At 52.2% G+C, this 17,753-nt stretch overlaps 2 protein-coding genes across 6 annotated transcripts; both read left to right on the forward strand.

The window, feature by feature from the left end:
- Window positions 1-669: 669 nt before the first annotated feature.
- DNAAF3 (dynein axonemal assembly factor 3) lies at window positions 670-8,661 on the forward strand. 3 transcript variants are annotated; one of them, XM_053607159.1, is made up of 12 exons: window positions 670-1,439; window positions 1,544-1,632; window positions 1,950-2,092; window positions 2,473-2,566; window positions 5,662-5,819; window positions 6,108-6,290; window positions 6,408-6,533; window positions 6,624-6,746; window positions 7,069-7,231; window positions 7,787-7,898; window positions 8,112-8,186; window positions 8,270-8,661. In XM_053607159.1, exons 2-12 carry the CDS (start codon window positions 1,548-1,550, stop codon window positions 8,658-8,660), a joined length of 1,653 nt encoding a protein of 550 aa, XP_053463134.1. In that variant the 5' UTR covers window positions 670-1,439; window positions 1,544-1,547; the 3' UTR covers window position 8,661. The 3 variants fall into 3 exon arrangements, with proteins under 3 accessions (XP_053463134.1, XP_053463135.1, XP_053463136.1); XM_053607160.1 differs by having other exon boundaries at window positions 7,069-7,201; XM_053607161.1 differs by lacking the exons at window positions 670-1,439; window positions 1,950-2,092 and having other exon boundaries at window positions 1,542-1,632.
- An 851-nt stretch (window positions 8,662-9,512) lies between these two features.
- On the forward strand, window positions 9,513-15,932 carry TNNI3 (troponin I3, cardiac type). Of its 3 annotated transcripts, XM_053607162.1 has the most exons (8): window positions 9,513-9,653; window positions 10,494-10,648; window positions 11,113-11,211; window positions 11,627-11,668; window positions 11,967-12,098; window positions 12,618-12,707; window positions 13,315-13,491; window positions 15,786-15,932. In XM_053607162.1, exons 2-8 carry the CDS (start codon window positions 10,535-10,537, stop codon window positions 15,867-15,869), a joined length of 738 nt encoding a protein of 245 aa, XP_053463137.1. In that variant the 5' UTR covers window positions 9,513-9,653; window positions 10,494-10,534; the 3' UTR covers window positions 15,870-15,932. The 3 variants fall into 3 exon arrangements, with proteins under 3 accessions (XP_053463137.1, XP_053463139.1, XP_053463138.1); XM_053607164.1 differs by lacking the exon at window positions 12,618-12,707; XM_053607163.1 differs by lacking the exon at window positions 11,627-11,668.
- Window positions 15,933-17,753: the final 1,821 nt, after the last annotated feature.

Raw genomic sequence — 17,753 nt, forward strand, 5'->3', positions numbered from 1 at the left:
ATGGCATCACAGCTCACAGCAACCTCCAACTCCTGGGCACAAGCAATTCTCTTTTTTTTTTTTTAAATTTTTTTTTTTGTAGAGACAGAGTCTCACTTTATGGCCCTCGGTAGAGTGCCGTGGCCTCACACAGCTCACAGCAACCTCCAACTCCTGGGCTTAAGCAATTCTCTTGCCTCAGCCTCCCGAGTAGCTGGGACTACAGGCGCCCGCCACAACGCCCGGCTATCAAGCAATTCTCTTACCTCTGCCTCCCAAGTAGCTGGGACTACAGCTGCCCACCACAACGCCCAGCTATTTTTTGGTTGCAGTCGTCATTGTTGTTTGGTGGGTCCACACTGGATTCGAATCTGCAAGCTCAGGTGTATGTGGCTGGCGCCTTAGCCGCTTGAGCCACAGGCGCCGAGCCCAGAATTCAATTTCTAATAATGGCTGTGCTCAATAACAAGCTCAAAAATCTCTAAAAATTTAGTGACCAGGTGCCTGTACTAGCTGGCCACAGCATAGTACTTTGTTTCCCACCTGGTGAGATCTGCTGGTAGAGCGCAAGGTGTGAGGCAGGAAAAGTCTAGGCCACCTCACTTTAATTTAGATTTATCAAGATTTCATTTCTTTCTTTTTCTTTTTTCTTTCTTTTCTTTTCTTTTTTCTTTTTTTTTTTGTAGAGACAGAGTTTCACTTTATGGCCCTACGTAGAGTGCCATGGCATCACACAAATCACAGCAACCTCCAACTCCTGGGCTTAAGCGATTCTCCTGCTTCAGCCTCCCGAGTAACTGGGACTGCAGGCGCCCGCCACAACACCCGGCTATTTTTTTGTTGCAGTTTGGCCGGGGCCGGGTTTGAACCCGCCACCCTCGGTATATGGGGCCGGCGCCTTACCGACTGAGCCACAGGTGCCGCCCCATTTTTTTTTTCTTTTTTTTTTTGACACAGAGTCTCAGTTTGTCGCCCTCGGTAGAGTGCTGTGTCGTCATAGCTCGCAGCAACCTCGAACTCTTGGGCTCAAGCGATTCTCTTGCCTCAGCCTCCCGAGTAGCTGGGGCGCCGGCCACAACACCTAGCTCAGATTGCGTTTCTTTCTCTCTAAATTTAAATCAGCTCAGGACGCCCGCATCCCACACACAAACTCCGCCCGAGTCTCTTGCACCTTCGCCCTTTCGCCTCCAGAGCCGTCGTCATGACAACCGCGTCCAAGCATCTTTGGGGCGGGTTGAGGAGCCGGGTCTCGCGCTTCCATTGGTCAAAAGTTTGTGGTGGGCGGTTTCTGATCACTCTCATTGGTCAGTTGATGCCGGAGTGGCAAGTCCGGATGCTCCCATTGGCCGAATGATGGGACACCGGACTGTCGCTCTGAGCAGCAGTTGCTCAGGGGCTCCGGACAGAAGCGCGGCGCAGAGCAAGGAGAGGAGCATCCCGGGATATTTCGTAGGATAAAGGTGAGGGAGGCTTCATGTGAAGGGAAAGGGGCGAGGAGTGAGGAGCAGTGAGAGGGAACTGGCGTGAACAACGTGTGAGGATTTGTGGCATGTCTTTCTTCCAGAGAGATGACCACACCGGCAGGCTCTGGCACAGGCTTCGGCTCGGTGTCCTGGTGGGGACTGTCCCCAGCCCTGGACCTGCAGGCTGAAAGTGAGTTCCAGCCTGCGCGATCTGCAGCATCGGCTGCTTTCACAGCCTGTCTAGATGGCCTTTTAGGGCTTGTAGTCCCGGCGTCCATGGCAGGAGGCTAACGTTCTCCATGCCTCAACGGCGGAGCGCGCTCTCCCGTGTGCAGCCCCGGGGTCCTAGCCACGGACTACGAATCCCAGAATGCTTAGAGGCACAGTTCCCTTTAGAACTCCAGCCAGGAGTGCGAGGCCTGCTTAGATTTGTAGTCCCCCGTTTTAGGAGGGGCTTCTGGGTATGCTGGGACGGTCACCAGCCCCTGACGGTTCTGGTCTTGCCAGGTCCTCCTGTGGACCCGAACTCAAAGGCAGATACAGAGCACAGGATCCCCGAGCTAGATGTCCTGCTGCTGGGCTCCGTGGACGGGCGGCACCTGTTGCAAACTCTGGCTGGGGCAGCGCTCTGGCCTCGCAGGAGGTTCAATGTGAGCTAAGACACTGGGGTCGTGGAAGGAAGATGAAAGACCCACACTCCCGAGTTCTTGAAGGAGGAGGAGACTGGAATTCTAAAATCCTGGGTCCAGGAAAGAAGGGACTGGAGAATGCTGGGTCTGAGGGAGGTGGATGCTGGGAAACTGGAGCTTTGAGTCTTGGGTTTCAGAGGGAGGAAGAGCCCAGGATCAGGTCTTCTGAGAAATGATGGGAAGGAGGGTTCCGGGGACCTAGGCTCCTGTGTTTGAAGGAGGGGGCTAACGTACAGAACTTCTGGGTTAGTGGAAGTAGGGGGCTGAGGGCCCATTCTCTTGGGTCTCCAAGGGGCCAGGAAGCAGGTCCCAGAGTCACTTTGCTCTGTCCATCCTTTTAGTTTTATGTGCTGGAGAATAATCTGGAAGCTGTGGCCAGACACATGCTGATCTTCAGCTTAGCCCTGGAAGAGCCTGAGAAGATGGGGCTGCAAGGTCAGTTTCTAGGACCTAGGCATTCTGACCCCCAAGTCCCCTCCGGTTCCTTACAGGGATTCTGGCATTTTCAACGGCACAATTAAAAAACATTTTTTTTTTATCATTGTCCCCATTACATTGTTTGCAACCTTAGCGCCTCACCTTTTCTCACCTGTAAAATGGGGGTAACATATTATACCTCCTAGAGCCACTTAGAGAATTCTAGGAGAAAATCCACATGAAATTCCCAGAACAGGCCAGGACACAGTATAAGCCTTCAAAATGTTCTACCAAGGCCAAAACAGATCAGGAGACTTCCTGAGGAGCAACAAGTCCTCCCAGATCTGGGAAGGCAGAAGAGGATTACTTCCCAGTAGTAGCTACTTCAGCTTAGTGCCTGTGGACTCAGCAAAAGTCTCTGGACTCAGACAGGTTGTCTTCATATTCTGGCTCTGCTCACTGTTTGGCCTTGGGCCTGAATCTATACCTTTCTGGGCCTCATTTCACATTTATATTAATAAAATAGGGATTAGTTCCTCTATTAATACTTTTGAGTATTCAATGAAAAGTGCATCACACTTGGCTTATGGTATAGGCCCAGTACATTTGAGTGTCATTATTATTGTTATTATTTTGTAGAGACAGAGTCTCACTTTATTGCCCTCGATAGAGTTCCATGGCATCACAGCTCACAGCAACTTCAAGCTCTTGGGCTCTCTTGCCTCAGCCTCCCAAGTAGCTGGGACTACAGGCACCCACCACAATATCCGGCTATTTTTTTTTTGTTGCAGTTCGGCCGGGCCTGCCACCCTCCGTATATGGGGCTGGAGCCCTACTCACTGAGCCACAGGTGCTGCCCAGAATGATTATTATTTTTACCATTATTATAGATGGCTGGGCTGAGCACGGTGGCTCACACCTGTAATCCTAGCACTTGGGAGGTCTAGGCGGGTGGATTGCCTGAGCTCACAGGTTTGAGACCAGTCTGAGCCAGAGTGAGACCTCCTATCTAAAAATAGCCGAACATTGTGACAGGCGTCTGTAGTCCCAGCTACTTGGGAGGCTGAGGCAAGAGAATAGCTTGAGCCCAAGAGTTTGAGGTTTCTGTAAGCCAGGCGTCCTTTTAAATAGGGGGCCAATTCACTGTCCCTCAGACTGTTGGAGGGCTGGACTATAGTTTAAAAAATAAAAACTATGAAGAAATTCCTACGCACACTGCACATATCTTATTTTGAAGTAAAAAACAAAACGGGAGGGCGGAGCCTGTGGCTCAGTCAGTAGGGCGCCGGCCCCATATACCGAGGGTGGCGGGTTCAAACCCGGCCCCGGCTGAACTGCAACCAAAAAATAGCCGGGCGTTGTGGTGGGTGCCTGTAGTCCCAGCTACTCGGGAGGCTGAGGCAGGAGAATCGCTTGGGCCCAGGAGTTGGAGGTTGCTGTGAGCTGTGTGAGGCCATGGCACTCTACTGAGGGCCATAAAGTGAGACTCTGTCTCTACAAAAAAAAAACAAAAAAACCAGGAACAAATACAATTCACACCGCTTCATGTGGCTGGTGGGCCGCAGTTTGAGGACGCCTGCTGTAAGCTAAGACGCCATGGCAGTCTGGGGGATGGGGAGAGGGAGAGCCCAACAAAGTGAGACTCTGTCTCAAAAAAAAAAAAAAAGATTATAGATGGCCATTGTCATTTATAGGGCATTCGGAGTACATTGCATAATATATCTTGTCAAACTAGAACTCAAGTAATCTAACTAAAGCCACATAGTTTTCTTCTGTAAGGTTTTTAAACAACTAAAATCAAACAAGTTGGCTCGGCGCCTATAGCACAGTGGTTACAGCACCAGCCATACACTAAAGTTGGCGGGTTTGAACCTGGCCAGGGCCAGCTAACCAACAATGACAACTGCAACAAAAAATAGCCGGGCGTTGTGGCATGCATCTGTGGTCCCAGCTGCTTGGGCGGCTGAGGCAAGAGAATAGCTTAAGCCCCGGAGTTTGAGGTTGCTGTGAGCTTTGATGCCATAGCACTCTAGTGAGGGTGACATAGTGAGACTCTGTCTCAAAAAAAAAAGAAAGAAACAAGTTATACATAGCTATATACATAGAAGTCTCAATAAATACATGTATGTATCATATACAACTAAAGATATATACAGATATCCCTCTATAACTACTGGGGGGTTGGTTCCAGGACCCTTTTAGGCACCAAAATCCATGGATGCTCAGGTTTCTTATAAAATGGTGTAGTATTTGTATATAACCTACACACATCCTTGTGTGTACTTTATTTACATCATCTCTAGATTACTTGTGATTCCCAACATAATGTAAGTCTTATATAAACAGTTATACTGTTTGTTTTTATTTGTATTATTTTTATTGTTTTCTTTTTCCACCTGAATATCTGTGGTAGGTGCAGAAGCTGCATCTGTAATTCCTTTGTGTAAGATTCTTAAATAAAATTGGGTGGTGTCTGTGGCTCAAGGAGTAGGGCGCTGGCCCCATATAGTGGAGGTGGTGCGTTCAAGCCCGGCCCCAGGTAAAACTGCAAAAAAAAAAATCTTAAATAAAATGGAAGACAATTTAGCGTTATAACATTTAACACAAATATATCTCATTTCCATTTCATTTATATATCAACTTTTTCTTTTTTTAAAGGCAAGAGAAATTTATTTATTTATTTTTGAGAAAGAGTCTCACTTTCTTGCCTCAGCCTCCGGAATAGGTGGGACTACAGGCCCCTGCCACAATGCCTGGCTAATTTTTCTGTTTTTAGTAGAGATGGGTCTTTCTCTTACTCAGGCTGGTCTCAGACGTCTAAGCTCAGGCGATCCACCCCCACTCAGCCTCCCAGAGTGCTAGGATTACAGGCGTGAGCCACCGTGCCCGGCCCAAATTTAAACATTAAATTCAGGATTGGGGTTACCTGGGCAGGCACAGAAGAATAGGGGAGGAGGCCTAGGTGTGAATTATTCACCTAACCTCGGTTTTGGGGATGGAAGGGCAGTTTGGTAGGGCTCATTGTTTTCAGTGTGTGACTATGAAATAAAAATAAAATTTTAAGGGTCCTATGTCTAGGCTCACTCCTTTCACATCTCCCCTCTCGCCCCTAGAGAAGACCGAGACCTTCTTGGAAGTATGGGGGAACGCGCTACTGCGCCCCACCATGGCCGCCTTTGTGCGCGCCCAGGCTGACCTCCTGGCACACCTGGTCCCCGAGCCCGACCTCATGGCGCGGCAGCTGCCTTGGCTCAGCCTTAGCGCCCTCAAGGTGCTGCCACCTGGCTTCTGTCCCTCACCGCCTGGGATCCGGGAAGAATGGAAGTGGGCAATCCAAAGCATTTGCGTTGATGAAGCGGGCTAGGGGCTGGACGTTGGAATCCCAGCTCCCTGACTCCCATTGTGGCATTTGGCTTAAGGGTAGGGGTGGCTTCCGTTCTCTGAGCTTCAGTTTCTTCATCTGAGAAACGGGAGACTCCGTTTCCGCCTCCTGGGATGGAAGGGAGGGTGAAAGCAGGAAACGCAGCTCTCCCTGAATCGTCTCTCTCACCTGGCGCAGTTCCGAGAGCGAGACGCCCTGGAGGCGGTGTTCCGTTTCTGGGCTGGAGAGGAGAGGGGACGCGAGGCCTTCCCTATGAGCCGCCTCTGGGACTCGCGTCTTCGCCACTACTTGGGTTCCCGCTACGACGCCCGGCGCGGTGTCAGCGACTGGGACCTGCGCATGAAGCTGCACGACCGCGGGGTGAGGGGCCCCGGGGGAGCGGCTGGGGACCCCGAGTTCTGGATGTGAGGGAGGAGGGGCTGGAGGCCCACATGTCAGGTTCCTTGAGGCCTCCTTTCTTCCTTCCCCACACTCCAGGCCCAGGTCATTCACATCCATGAATTTCGACGCTGGCGGGACACAGGTGTCGCCTTTGAACTCAGAGATTCCAGCGCCTACCACGTGCCCAACCGGACCCTGGCATCCGGTCGCCTCCTTAGTCACGTGCGTGTCCACTCCCTGCCCTGGTCCCTTCCGTCTCCTACGGGACCTCAACATCAACATCACCTGCTTCCTCTCTGCCTGTTTTCCCAGCGGGGCGAGCGTGTGGCAGCGCGAGGGTACTGGGGGGACATCGCCACTGGGCCCTTCGTGGCCTTCGGCATCAAAACGCGCGACAAAAGCCTCCTGCGGACCAGCAACGGACAACCGGTCAAGGTGTGGTAGGACTAGGAGGCGGAGGGCAGGGCCTTGCGCACATGCCCTCAGCCCCAGTCGCACCAGCAGGCCCTGCCCCTCACCTTGGGTACCTCCAACCAGTCGATCCTGCCCACGAAGTCCGGGGCACTAAATCCCGTAGGCTAGGTCCCGCCTCCTCTGTAGACAGCCTAACCTCAGCCCCTAAGAATCCTAGAGCTCCGGGGGTTCTAGTCCCAGCTGCCAGCTCTCACCTGTCTGCTCTCAGCCCCGCCTCGTCACCCGAGCCCCGCCCCTGCAGTCTTAGCGCCAATGTTGGCCACGCCCCTTCCCTGCCCGGCAGACCGCGGGCGAGATCACACAGTACAATGTGACAGAACTGTTCCGGGAGTTAGCCGCCCGATGGCACCCGAGAGCCACCCAGGGGGACCCAGAGCAAAAGCAGCAGTCTGTAAGCCCGGAGCAGGAGACCTCAGGTAAAGCAAGCCTGCAACTTCGGGCTCCAGGTATCCACACAGGAGCATGGACCGATGTAGTGTGGGATGCATGGGCAAGTGACCCCTCCTTGATATCCCATCTCTTTTTCTCCTCTTTGTTTCTCTCCTTTTCCGAAATCCTGGCACCATTCTTAGGGTTCTGTATTACAGTCGTGGATTCTAAAAATATTTGAGGGGCTGCTGGGTCCCAGCTCTCCTCTGGACACCCTCCCCCACCATAGATTCTAGCTGTGCCTCCTCATCGTCCTCCAACCTGGCCCTCCCTGGGTGTCTCTCCAACAGGGGATGTCCTCAGTGGCCCTGGGCCTGGGCCACCCATTTTCCTTCCCTCTCCAGACACTCAGTTGTCTGGTCTGTAAAACGTTTCTCTGCCTGCTGGGCTGATGGTCTCAGAATTTTCCAGGAATCCACCTCAGAGAAAAGATGAAAAAGGGCTTTGTGAGGACAAGGAGTGTTCTGTCCAAGCTTTGCCTGTCTGCCCAGCTCTGTGTGTCCTAGTGTGTATCCCTCTGGGTTTCTGTGCCATGTGGCTCCACCTGCCCCCTCTCTGCCCTTCCCCTGCAGCACTTGGCTGGGAATCCTTCACGCTCCACTTCCTGCCCCTTGATTCTGCCCAGACCCTGCATCACAGGAACTGCTACAAGGGCCGGTTCCAGCTTCTCTATGTGGCCTGTGGGTAAGAGGAGACACAGCTGTGTGCACAAAGACCCAGGACCGGCTCCAGCCCTTCCTCCCTCCCACCCAGGAGTCCAGACCTCCTGCCCTTCCCCAGGACCGTGAGGTCCAGTTTCGCAGCAGCCTACTCCTCACTCAGCGTCTGGATCCCCAGCGCACATCCTCCCTGAGGACCTGGGAGCCTGGATCTCAGGCTCTCATTTCCTCTGTGCAGGATGGTCCATCTTCTCAGCCCTGAGCTTGGGGCCTGTGTGGCCCCTGGGGGAAACCTGACTGTGGAATTAGCTCGGTAAGTCATCAGGCTACAGGGCAGGGTATGTCCTAGCTAGGGGCTAAAATCTGGGTCTCTAACATGTTGCCTGCTGTGTTCAGGTACCTGGTGGACCTGCGTCAGGACCAGCTGCAGCAGTTCTCCACTCGTGTTGAGGAGCTAGCTCAGACAGCTGGATTTGCCCCTCAGACAGGAGCCAAACCTTCTGAGACCTTCGCTCGCTTCTGCAAGTCTGGCAGCGTTAGCCAAGCCTTAGAATCCAAAACTCCACTCCCTGAAGTCCTGGCCCCACCTTTGGAAGCTATGAGCCCGTCCCTCGGGGACCTGACCCCACCTCTAGAAGGCTGGGCCCCATCCTCTGTGCCCCCCCAGCCCTCAGAATCTCAGGGTTCACTCAGGGAGGTTCTGGCTCCACCCCCGGAAGTTTTGGTCACACCCAACAGTGAGTCAGACTCCAAAACCTGGGAGTCTGAAGTGACCCCCAGAGAGTAAATCCTTCATGTCTAATTCCAAAGTGAAAAATTAGAATCCACTCATGCAATTTGGAATCTACTGCTAGAATTCTCCATTTTATTTTCAACACCCTCACTCAGCCACAGAGGTGTGGTTAGAATTTCATATTCCATTTTAGGGATTCTAAGTTCTATTCCTGGAATTCTAGATTGCTTTCTCAGAAATCCCAAATTGCACTCATGAGACTCTGAACCCCTTGTAGAGATTTGCCTCTGTCTCTAGGGACCCCATTGCTAACTGGGGGATAGGAGGGTCCTGGTCAGCCTGATCAGCTTCAAGTGGTTCAAGTAAAGAAAGTGGGGTCTTGTTTTCTGTGTCCAAGTGTCCTTCCTATCCAAAGTTGTAATAAAGAGCAGCCCCCTAAAAGACCCAGGTTTGTCTTAGCCTGTTTCAGCCTTGGTCCCCCACATGTTCTCCCCAGTTAATTTCAAAAGGCAAGTTTCAGAATAGAACAAGGAAGTTCCCTGAGTTCCCAAGAACTCCTAGCAACAGATAAAACAATGGGAAAAACTTACCCCCATAGAACAGGGAAGTTCTCCCAGTTCCCCCAATCCCCTAGCAATGGCTAAACAATAGTGACCTACGCAATGTTCCCAAGGTACTGCACCCCCCTAGTTGCCCCAATGCAAACTCTCCATGCCAACCACCACGCAATACACCACACGGTTGCCATGCTGTAGCCCCCTGAGCCAATTCTGTAACCCCACCCCTGGGCTAACTAACTGTCACATTCTGCTTCTGTTTTGGCTTGGCTTGCCACGTAGCTCAAAAAGACAACCTGCTTTTCTCTTCAGGGCCGTTTGCCCTTTGGGGCGGCAGCCCACCTGTGCAGGTGTAATAAATCACCATCTGATTTATCCCTGAAGTGGGGTCCGAGTCTTTCTTGGTGGCAAATAATTACAACAAAGTCTGCCTCCACGGCTAGGAGAGTGGAGGCCCAGGAATGTTCAAAAAAGGAGACTGGAAGACAGGGTGAGTTGGTTCACACCTGTAATCTTAGCACTCTGGGAGGCTGAGGTGGGTGGATTGCCTGAGCTCATCAAGTTCAAGATCAGCCTGAGCCAGAGCGAGACCTTGCCTCTAAAAATAGCCAGGCATTGTGATGGGTGCCTGTAGTTCCAGATGCTTGGGCGGCTGAGGCAAGAGAATCGCTTAAGCCCAAGAGTTTGAGGTTGCTGTTAGCTGTGATGCCATAGCACTCTACAGAGGGCAACAAGAGAGACTAAAAATGAATAACTAACTAAATAAATAAATACATAAAAGAGGAGGCTGGAAACAGATTCTTGGATTTCCAAGTGGATTAAGGATGAATTTCTCAGTGCTTGGATTGAGAAAGGGTCCAAATTGGAGGCGGGTCCAAATCTGGACTTGCCAGGAGGGGAGGCCCTGAAGCCCTTCCCATCCCTTCCCAGAGACCGCAGAGGGAGGGGCGGCGCTTTGGAACTTCGTGGACCTGCTCAGCACCTGCCCCCTTCTCCACCCACGTGGATTCTGAAATTAACAAAATTTGCGGAGTGACTAACAGGTTCAGGACACTGAAACTAACCCTAAGATAATGAGAAAGATGGACAAAGTTCCAGCTCTAGTGGCCAAATTGCCACTAGAACTAGAGGTCTGGACTCCTGGGGCTGGGCCCAGACATTTTCTGGGCCTGAGGGAAGAGGGGTCTGGAATCCCAGGCCACCAAAGTGGTGGGGTGATCCAGCTGGAGCAGGCTGGCTCCACCCGTCACGCGCCCCTTTATCTTGCATCCTGGGCCAGGAAGGAGGGGGCAGCGGTATATTTAGTCTCTGTCCTTGCCCTTTATCTCAGAGTCCTCGGAGGTGAGGTTTGAGCAGCTGGGAAGAGGCTGAATGCCCCGAGACCTTCAAGGTCACTTCGGACGCCCCCTCGCCGACCCTCCAAAAGCTCCTGTCCACTTCTCTGCCTCTGGCGATCCCTGGTCTAAGTCCCAGGATGGCGGACGAGTGAGTGAAGCTTAGCACCCCTGAGGCTCAAGGCAGTGGGCGCTGGGGCGATCTCCCGTGCTCCTGAGGGGGAGAAGAGTTGCGAGATGGATACCGGGCCTGAGAAGGGAGGTGAGGGTAGGATTGCTGGGTATGCAGATGAGGTGAGGCCCTGGAGTCAGCCTTCTGGGACCCGAGGAGCTGGAAGCTGACTACAGCCCCGACCTCTTGATCAGAGGGACCTCCGGGGTGCCTTAGGGGACGGGGGCAGGCCTCAGCCCTCCCTTAATCTCTTCTCCCCGGTTTCTCTCCTTCCAGGAACGGCAACGCGGTGAGAGCAGCGGGCTAAGGCTGGGCAGGGGCACCCACGGCTAGGGTGGGGAGCTACAGGGAGAGGCCTGGGGCTACGGCTGCGGCCAAAGGCGCGGGACTGGGAAGGGTAAGGTGGGGGGTCGGCGGTGACGCAGCCCTGCTCCTCCAACCAGGGGGGCGAGCTGCACCAGGCGCCTGCACCTGCACCCGCGCCGGTCAGACGCCGTTCCTCAGCCAATTACCGAGCCTACGCCACAGAGCCACATGCCAAGGTGGGACAGGGGCCCTCGGGGACTGGCTGAGGCTCAGATTTATGTGGTGACACAACTCTAGGAGGGAAGGGGCGGAGCAAGGGCCTCAGGTAGGGGCGGGACTTTGGTCAAGGGAGAAGCCAACGCAGAGACTAGAATTCAGGGGCGGAGTTTCAGAGAGTCGGGCTTGGATTGGTGAAAGCTGCCTGGTGGAGGACCCTCATTGCCCAAGGGTTTGCTTAGAGATAAATGGGCGGTGCCTAGCAAAAGTCAGAGCCCCAGATTGGTGGATGGCACTGAGGGGCGTGGCTACCTGGAAACTCAGGGCTTAAATTGGAGGCGGGTCCATTGCCACGAGGGGAGGCCCTGAAGCCCTTCCCACCTCTACCTTCGGGCTCCCTCTTTGATACTTCCTTGCTCCATCTCACTCCGGCAGAAAAAGTCTAAGATCTCTGCCTCCAGGAAACTGCAGCTGAAGGTGAGGAGGAAGGAGGAGAGGATGCTCGGGGGGGCGGGGCTTGAAAGTTGGGTGGGGCTTCCGGTAGATGCAAGGTGGGGGGGGGGGCTTACTGTTACGGGCGGGGCTTTTCATGCAGAGACCGCAGAGGGAGGGGCGGGCTTTGGAACCTGTGGACCAAATTGTACCTTGAGGGTCTCTAAAAGACAGGGATGGAGACCTATGGTTAGACCACCACGCCGGGCAGAGGCGGCTTCGCCAGGCGTGGGTTTTATCCTGTTGCCCCAGTGGGCTGAGGTCTCCTCACACTCCTCCGCAGACCCTGATGCTGCAGATTGCAAAGCAGGAGCTGGAGCGAGAGGCGGAGGAGCGACGTGGAGAGAAGGGGCGGGCCCTGAGCACTCGCTGCCAGCCGCTGGAGCTGGCTGGACTGGGCTTCGCAGAGCTGCAGGTACTGGCCCCCCAGGCAGGGACTCTTGCCCAGCCTGGGATCCTAGGTTTCTAGTCTCCCGTCTCTCATTCCTTGAAATTCAGAAGTACAGTCACTACCTCCCCTCCACCCCCATTCTTCTCCCTGGGGTCCACTATCACAATCTTTACCCTCAGAAATTGAGATATTCTGCCTGCAGCCATCCCCAAATCCAGAGGTCAGTCTCTCTAGCCCCAACTTTGTCAAGCTCTTGGGACTCCTGGCCCCTAAGCACCCTTTTGTATGTGTTTCCCTGGAGTCCTAACTCCCCCAATTTACTCTCATTCAGGATTATATTCTCAGGCCCCCAGCGATTTCTCCCTCAGGATATCTAGAAGTTTAGTTCTTCAGCCTCCTCCTCCCTCAGACCCAGAAGCCCAGGCCCCAGCCCCTCCTACCCCACACCTAGGGGTTCAGGCTTCTGTGTCCCCCTCTACCTCAGACAGAAGAGTCCAGGTCTCCAGCTTTCCTCCCACCACACACACTATGTTCCCCCACTAGGACTTGTGCCGACAGCTCCACGCCCGTGTGGACAAGGTGGATGAAGAGAGATATGACATAGAGGCAAAGGTTACCAAGAATATCACAGAGGTGGGAAGCACTGGGAAGTCTGGGTACCTTTGGGGTAGGGTGAGATGCCTGGGACTCTGGGCTTAGCCTGACACCTTGCAGCTTTTGGTTACAGATCTCAGGAGACCCAGGACGACTGTGATCCTGGTGAGGTTGGGGCAGAAGGATGAGTACAGTATGGTCAGAGGCTAGTCCAGGCAGGGAGAACAGCACATGCAAATCAGAAGTGGGAAAACAGAAAATGTGTTTGTGGAAATGTTTGGGTTGTCAAGCACTGGTGGCTAGGTGCCTGTAGCTCCATGGTTAGACCACTGGCCCTGTGCATGAGGGTTGGCGAGTGTTGGTAAATAAGCCCTGAGCCTTGGTAAATGAGCCCAGACCTGTGTCGCGAAATTGTGATTTGCACATAGCTGGATAGGGAGGTGTCAATGGTTTTAAAATAAATGTGAGGCTAGGGCACTTCAGGGAGGACTGTGAGTTCTAGGATTAGAGGCTTGGACTGGGATCCTGAGCTTGGAAGAGACTAGATGACACTTAGGTGCTGGAAGGCAGGCAAGGGATAGGATGGATGGGAGTGCAGGGTGGAACAGAGGAGGGGAGTCGCCCTCTCCCATATGGCCACCCTCAGATTGCAGATCTGACTCAGAAGATCTTTGATCTTCGGGGCAAGTTCAAGCGGCCCACCTTGCGGAGGGTGCGAATCTCTGCAGATGCCATGATGCAGGCACTACTGGGGGCCCGGGCTAAGGAGTCCTTAGATCTGCGGGCCCACCTCAAACAGGTGAAGAAGGAGGACACTGAGAAGGTGAGTGTGGGTTAGAGCCAGGAGGGGGAGTGCTTAGGGGATGGCCTGTGGGTGGCAATAATCCTGGGGCCTGAGCACAGATGATTCTTAGAGTTGGGAGGAGAGGCAGCTAGCAAGGGGTCTTTTTTTGGAAATTATAGGAAGGAGATGGACATGCAAAAGGAAGACAGGAAGGAAGAGGAGAGGAGAGGAAGTGCATGGGGAGAGAGGAAGTAGCAAGGAGTAAGGAAGTGTCTTGTCTGAAGGAGGCAAGACGGGGAAGACAGGCAGATACAGCTGTCCCCCCTTATCCATGGGGAACATGTTCCAAGACCTTCAGCAGATACCAGAAGTCATGAGTTGTATCAACCCCTATGTACGATAAGTTGTTTCCTATACACACACACCTGGTGGAAAGTTCAATTTATAAGTTAGGCACAGTAAGAGATGAGCAATAATAACAAATAAAACAATTATAACAATATTCTGTAATGAACCTGTGAATGTGGTTTCTCTTTGTTTCAAAAATACCCTATTGAGGCTAGGTGTGGTGGCTCATTCCTGTAATCCTAGCACTCTGGGAGGCTAAGGCAGGTGGATTGCCTGAGCTCATGAGTTCAAGACCAGCCTGAGCCAGAGTGAGATTGCGTCTGTAAATATAGCCAGGCATTGTGGCTGGCACCTGTAGTTTCAGCTACTCTGGACGCTGAGGCAAGAGAATCCCTTGAGCCCAAGATTTTTTTTTTTTTTTTTAGCCCAAGAGTTTAAGGTTGTGAGCTGTGATACCACAGTGCCTTACCAAGGGTGACAAACAGAAATTCTGCCTCAAAAATAAATAAATAAATAAATAAAATAAATCCTGGACTCAGCGCCCATAGCACAGTAGTTATGGTGCCGGCCACATGCACCGAGGCTGGGGGGTTCAAACCCAGCCCAAGCCAGATAAACAACAATGACAACTGCAACAAAAAAATAGTCAGGAGTTGTTGGGCAGTGCCTGTGGCTCAATGAGTAGGGTGCTGGCCCCATATACCAAGGGTGGCAGGTTCGAACCTGGCCCTGGCCAAACTGCAAACAAAAAATAGCCGGGTGCTGTGAGGGCACCGTTAGTCCCAGCTACTTGGGAAGCTGAGGCAAGAGAATCACTTAGGCCCAAGAGTTTGAGGTTGCTGTGAGCCGTGATGCCATGGCACTCTGCCGAGGGCTACCTAGTAAAATTCTGTCTCAAAAAAAAAAAAAAAAAAATCCTGTTGTACTGTACTCATCCTTCTTTTCCTTGTGATGACGGACGATGCCTACGTGATGAGATGAAGTGAAGTGAATAACATAGGTATCATGATGTAGCATCAGGTTATTTATTGGATTTTTGATGACATGTCCAACTTTTAAATTATTTATTTCTGGAATTTTGAATTTAATTTTTTTTTGTAGCGACAGAGTCTCACTTTTATGGCCCTCGGTAGAGTGCCGTGGCCTCACACAGCTCACAGCAACCTCCAACTCCTGGGCTTAAGCGATTCTCTTGCCTCAGCCTCCCGAGTAGCTGGGACTACAGGAACCTGCCAGATGCCTGACTATTATTTTGTTGCAGTTTGTCTGGGCTGGGTTCGAACCTGCCACCCTTGGTATATGGGGCTGGCGCCCTACCCACTGAGCCACAAGCGCCGCCTGAGCATTTAATATTTTTGAACCATGGTTGATCTCACAGAATTGAAACTGCAGATAGGGAAACTGTATATAACTGGGGCTTTGGGGGGGCTACTATAATAGGAAAAGAAGGAAGGAAATGAGAAAGAAGTTGATGAAAGAGGCTGCAAGTAGAATGGGGAAGACAGGACGTGTTTGAAAGAGGCAGCAAGTGTGTGAAGGAGGCAGTAAGTGTGTGAAGGAGGCAGTAAGTGTGTGAAGGAGGCAGTAAGTGTGTGAGGGAGACAGGAAGTGCGTGGGAAAATTGGCAGGGATTGTCTAAGGGAGTGGTTCTCAACCTGTGGGTGACCCATTTGTAACAATGAAAATACATTGTTATGTATGTTATGTATGTTACATCAGATAGTTACATTACGATTCATAACAGTAGCAAAATTACAGTTATGAAGTAGCAACGAAAATAATTTTATGGTTGGGGGTCACCACAACATGAGGAACTGTATTAAAGGGTCATGGCATTAGGAGGCATTAGGAAGGTTATGAACCACTGGTCTAAGGGGACAAGGAGTGCACTGAAAGTTGGACAGGCACCCAGAGGAGAATTGCCCAGCAGGCTAGAGGGAAGGTGGAAGATGCCTGTGGGACCCTAACCTCTCCTGTGCCCGCAGGAGAACCGAGAAGTGGGAGACTGGCGCAAGAACATTGATGCACTGAGCGGAATGGAGGGCCGCAAGAAAAAGTTTGAAGGCTGAGCCTGCCTGTCTGCTACCATGGCCCCGTGTATGGCCCTGAGGAATAAAGTGTCTCTCTGAGCTAGAGGTGGCTGCATGTCTGTTACTCTGGGGCTTAGGCAGGAGAGATAAGAAAACTGAGGGCCAGGCTCCCCCTAGCCATGCTGCAGGTCAGGAATAAGATGACTCTTCAATATGGGGCTCCTCTGCGCCATGTGAGGTACACAGAAATGTCAAGATGAACATACAAAGAGAGAGACATATAGAGACAGAGGGACATACTAGCAACAGAGAGAACCAGGTGGAGACCCAAAGAGAGAGAGTGCAAACATGGAAACAGAAGGAAGTGCAAAGCAAGGGGGGGATAAAAAGACACAATTATACTCATGGTGAGTCATGGAGACAATGAAGACCCTATAAGAGGCAAAATTAGGCTGGGTGTGGTGGCACTTCAGGAGGCTGAGGTGGGAGAATTGCTTGAGGCCAGGAGTTCAAGACCAGCCTGAGCAAGAGCAATACTAAATCTCCATAAAAAATAGAAAAATTATCTGGGTGTGGTGGTAGGTGCCTGTAGTCCCAACTATATAGAAGGCTGAGCCTAGGAGTTTGAATTGATGTCAGCTGTGATGACACCAAGGCACTCTACCTGGGATGATGGTGAAAGACTGTCTCAAAAAACAAAACAGATGGGGTGGTGCCTGTGGCTCAGTGAGTAGGGCACCGGCCCCATATGCCGAGGGTGGCAGGTTCAAACCCAGCCCCGGCCAAACTGCAACAGAAAAATAGCCGGGCGTTGTGGCGGGCGCCTGTAGTCCCACCTGCTTGGGAGGCTGAGGCAAGAGAATCATGTAAGCCCAGGTGTTGGAGGTTGCTGTGAGCCGTGTGATGCCACGGCACTCTACCCGAGGGCGGTACAGTGAGACTGTCTCTACAAAAAAACCCCAAAAAACAAAACAGACATAAATTGAGAGGCAAAGGGGGAGAACTGTGGACTCAAAGAGACATTGAGAAAGAGCTAGAATATGGGGACATGATTCCAGAGCCAAAGAGAGACAGAAATGCGGCCATCAGCGGAAAGAAATTCACAGAGCTCCAGCAAACCACACACACTGAGAGGCAGGTATACAGAGATACCCACAGAAATGCAGAGACACAAACACATGGAGAAACACAGAGGAAAACATCCTGAGAATCTGGAAAGTGACAGAGCGATGCAGAGAGAGCCTAAGACAAAGATCCAAAGGGAACCCTGAGAAATGCACAGATACAGAAATACAAAGACAGACCAGGAGAGACGGAGATACCAAGACCCACAGAGGTATGAAGAAGCCTGCTGTCCAGGGCTGGCTTGAACCTAGAGTTCAAGGTCATGGAAAGGGGTTGAGGGATACCAAAAAAGATCAGTGTCAGATGGAGGTGGGGAGTTGGGAGGGTAGGTCTTGCCAGCCTAATTGACACCCCATCCTCTTCCCCTCCCCCTCCACACCTGCTTCCCAGCTTTAGTGCCTGTTGTCACTAGGGTGGAATTCTGGTGGCAGACAAAAGAGTGGGGGTGGGGAGGGGGAGACTGAGAGGTAGACAGAGACATACAGAGATACACAGATGGAGAGCCACAGAGACAAGAAAGAGACAGCGACAACAGAAGCAGGATTACAGAGATGGAGGCCCAGATGGACACAGAATGAGGGAACAGAGAGATAGAAACAGGAAGTAGCCCTTGTACACTTTTTCATTAAGCATTGTCCAAAGGCCTACTGTGTGCTGGGCCTAGGATGTCAACACACAGGATGCCTTTTGCTCTAAGCTGGGAGATATTGTAAAACTCCATGGGGAGCCGGAGGTGGGGGCTGCTGTGCTGGGCAGGATGATGGGGTGGGGGAGGGGCTCTGCAGCTGTCAGGAGGCA

The sequence above is a fragment of the Nycticebus coucang genome, chromosome 10 (assembly GCF_027406575.1).
Source record: "Nycticebus coucang isolate mNycCou1 chromosome 10, mNycCou1.pri, whole genome shotgun sequence".
Lineage (NCBI taxonomy): Eukaryota > Metazoa > Chordata > Mammalia > Primates > Lorisidae > Nycticebus > Nycticebus coucang.

Bases quoted from the DNA above. Each gene is read 5' to 3' on its own strand.
- DNAAF3 (XM_053607159.1), top strand. From the start codon at position 1,548: ATGACCACACCGGCAGGCTCTGGCACAGGCTTCGGCTCGGTGTCCTGG. The intron at 2,567-5,661 runs GTCAGTTTCTAG...TCTCGCCCCTAG, and splicing joins TGAGAAGATGGGGCTGCAAG to AGAAGACCGAGACCTTCTTG. The intron at 8,187-8,269 runs GTAAGTCATCAG...TGCTGTGTTCAG, and splicing joins CTGACTGTGGAATTAGCTCG to GTACCTGGTGGACCTGCGTC.
- TNNI3 (XM_053607162.1), top strand. From the start codon at position 10,535: ATGCCCCGAGACCTTCAAGGTCACTTCGGACGCCCCCTCGCCGACCCT. The intron at 10,649-11,112 runs GTGAGTGAAGCT...TCCTCCAACCAG, and splicing joins AGTCCCAGGATGGCGGACGA to GGGGGCGAGCTGCACCAGGC. The intron at 13,492-15,785 runs GTGAGTGTGGGT...CTGTGCCCGCAG, and splicing joins AGAAGGAGGACACTGAGAAG to GAGAACCGAGAAGTGGGAGA.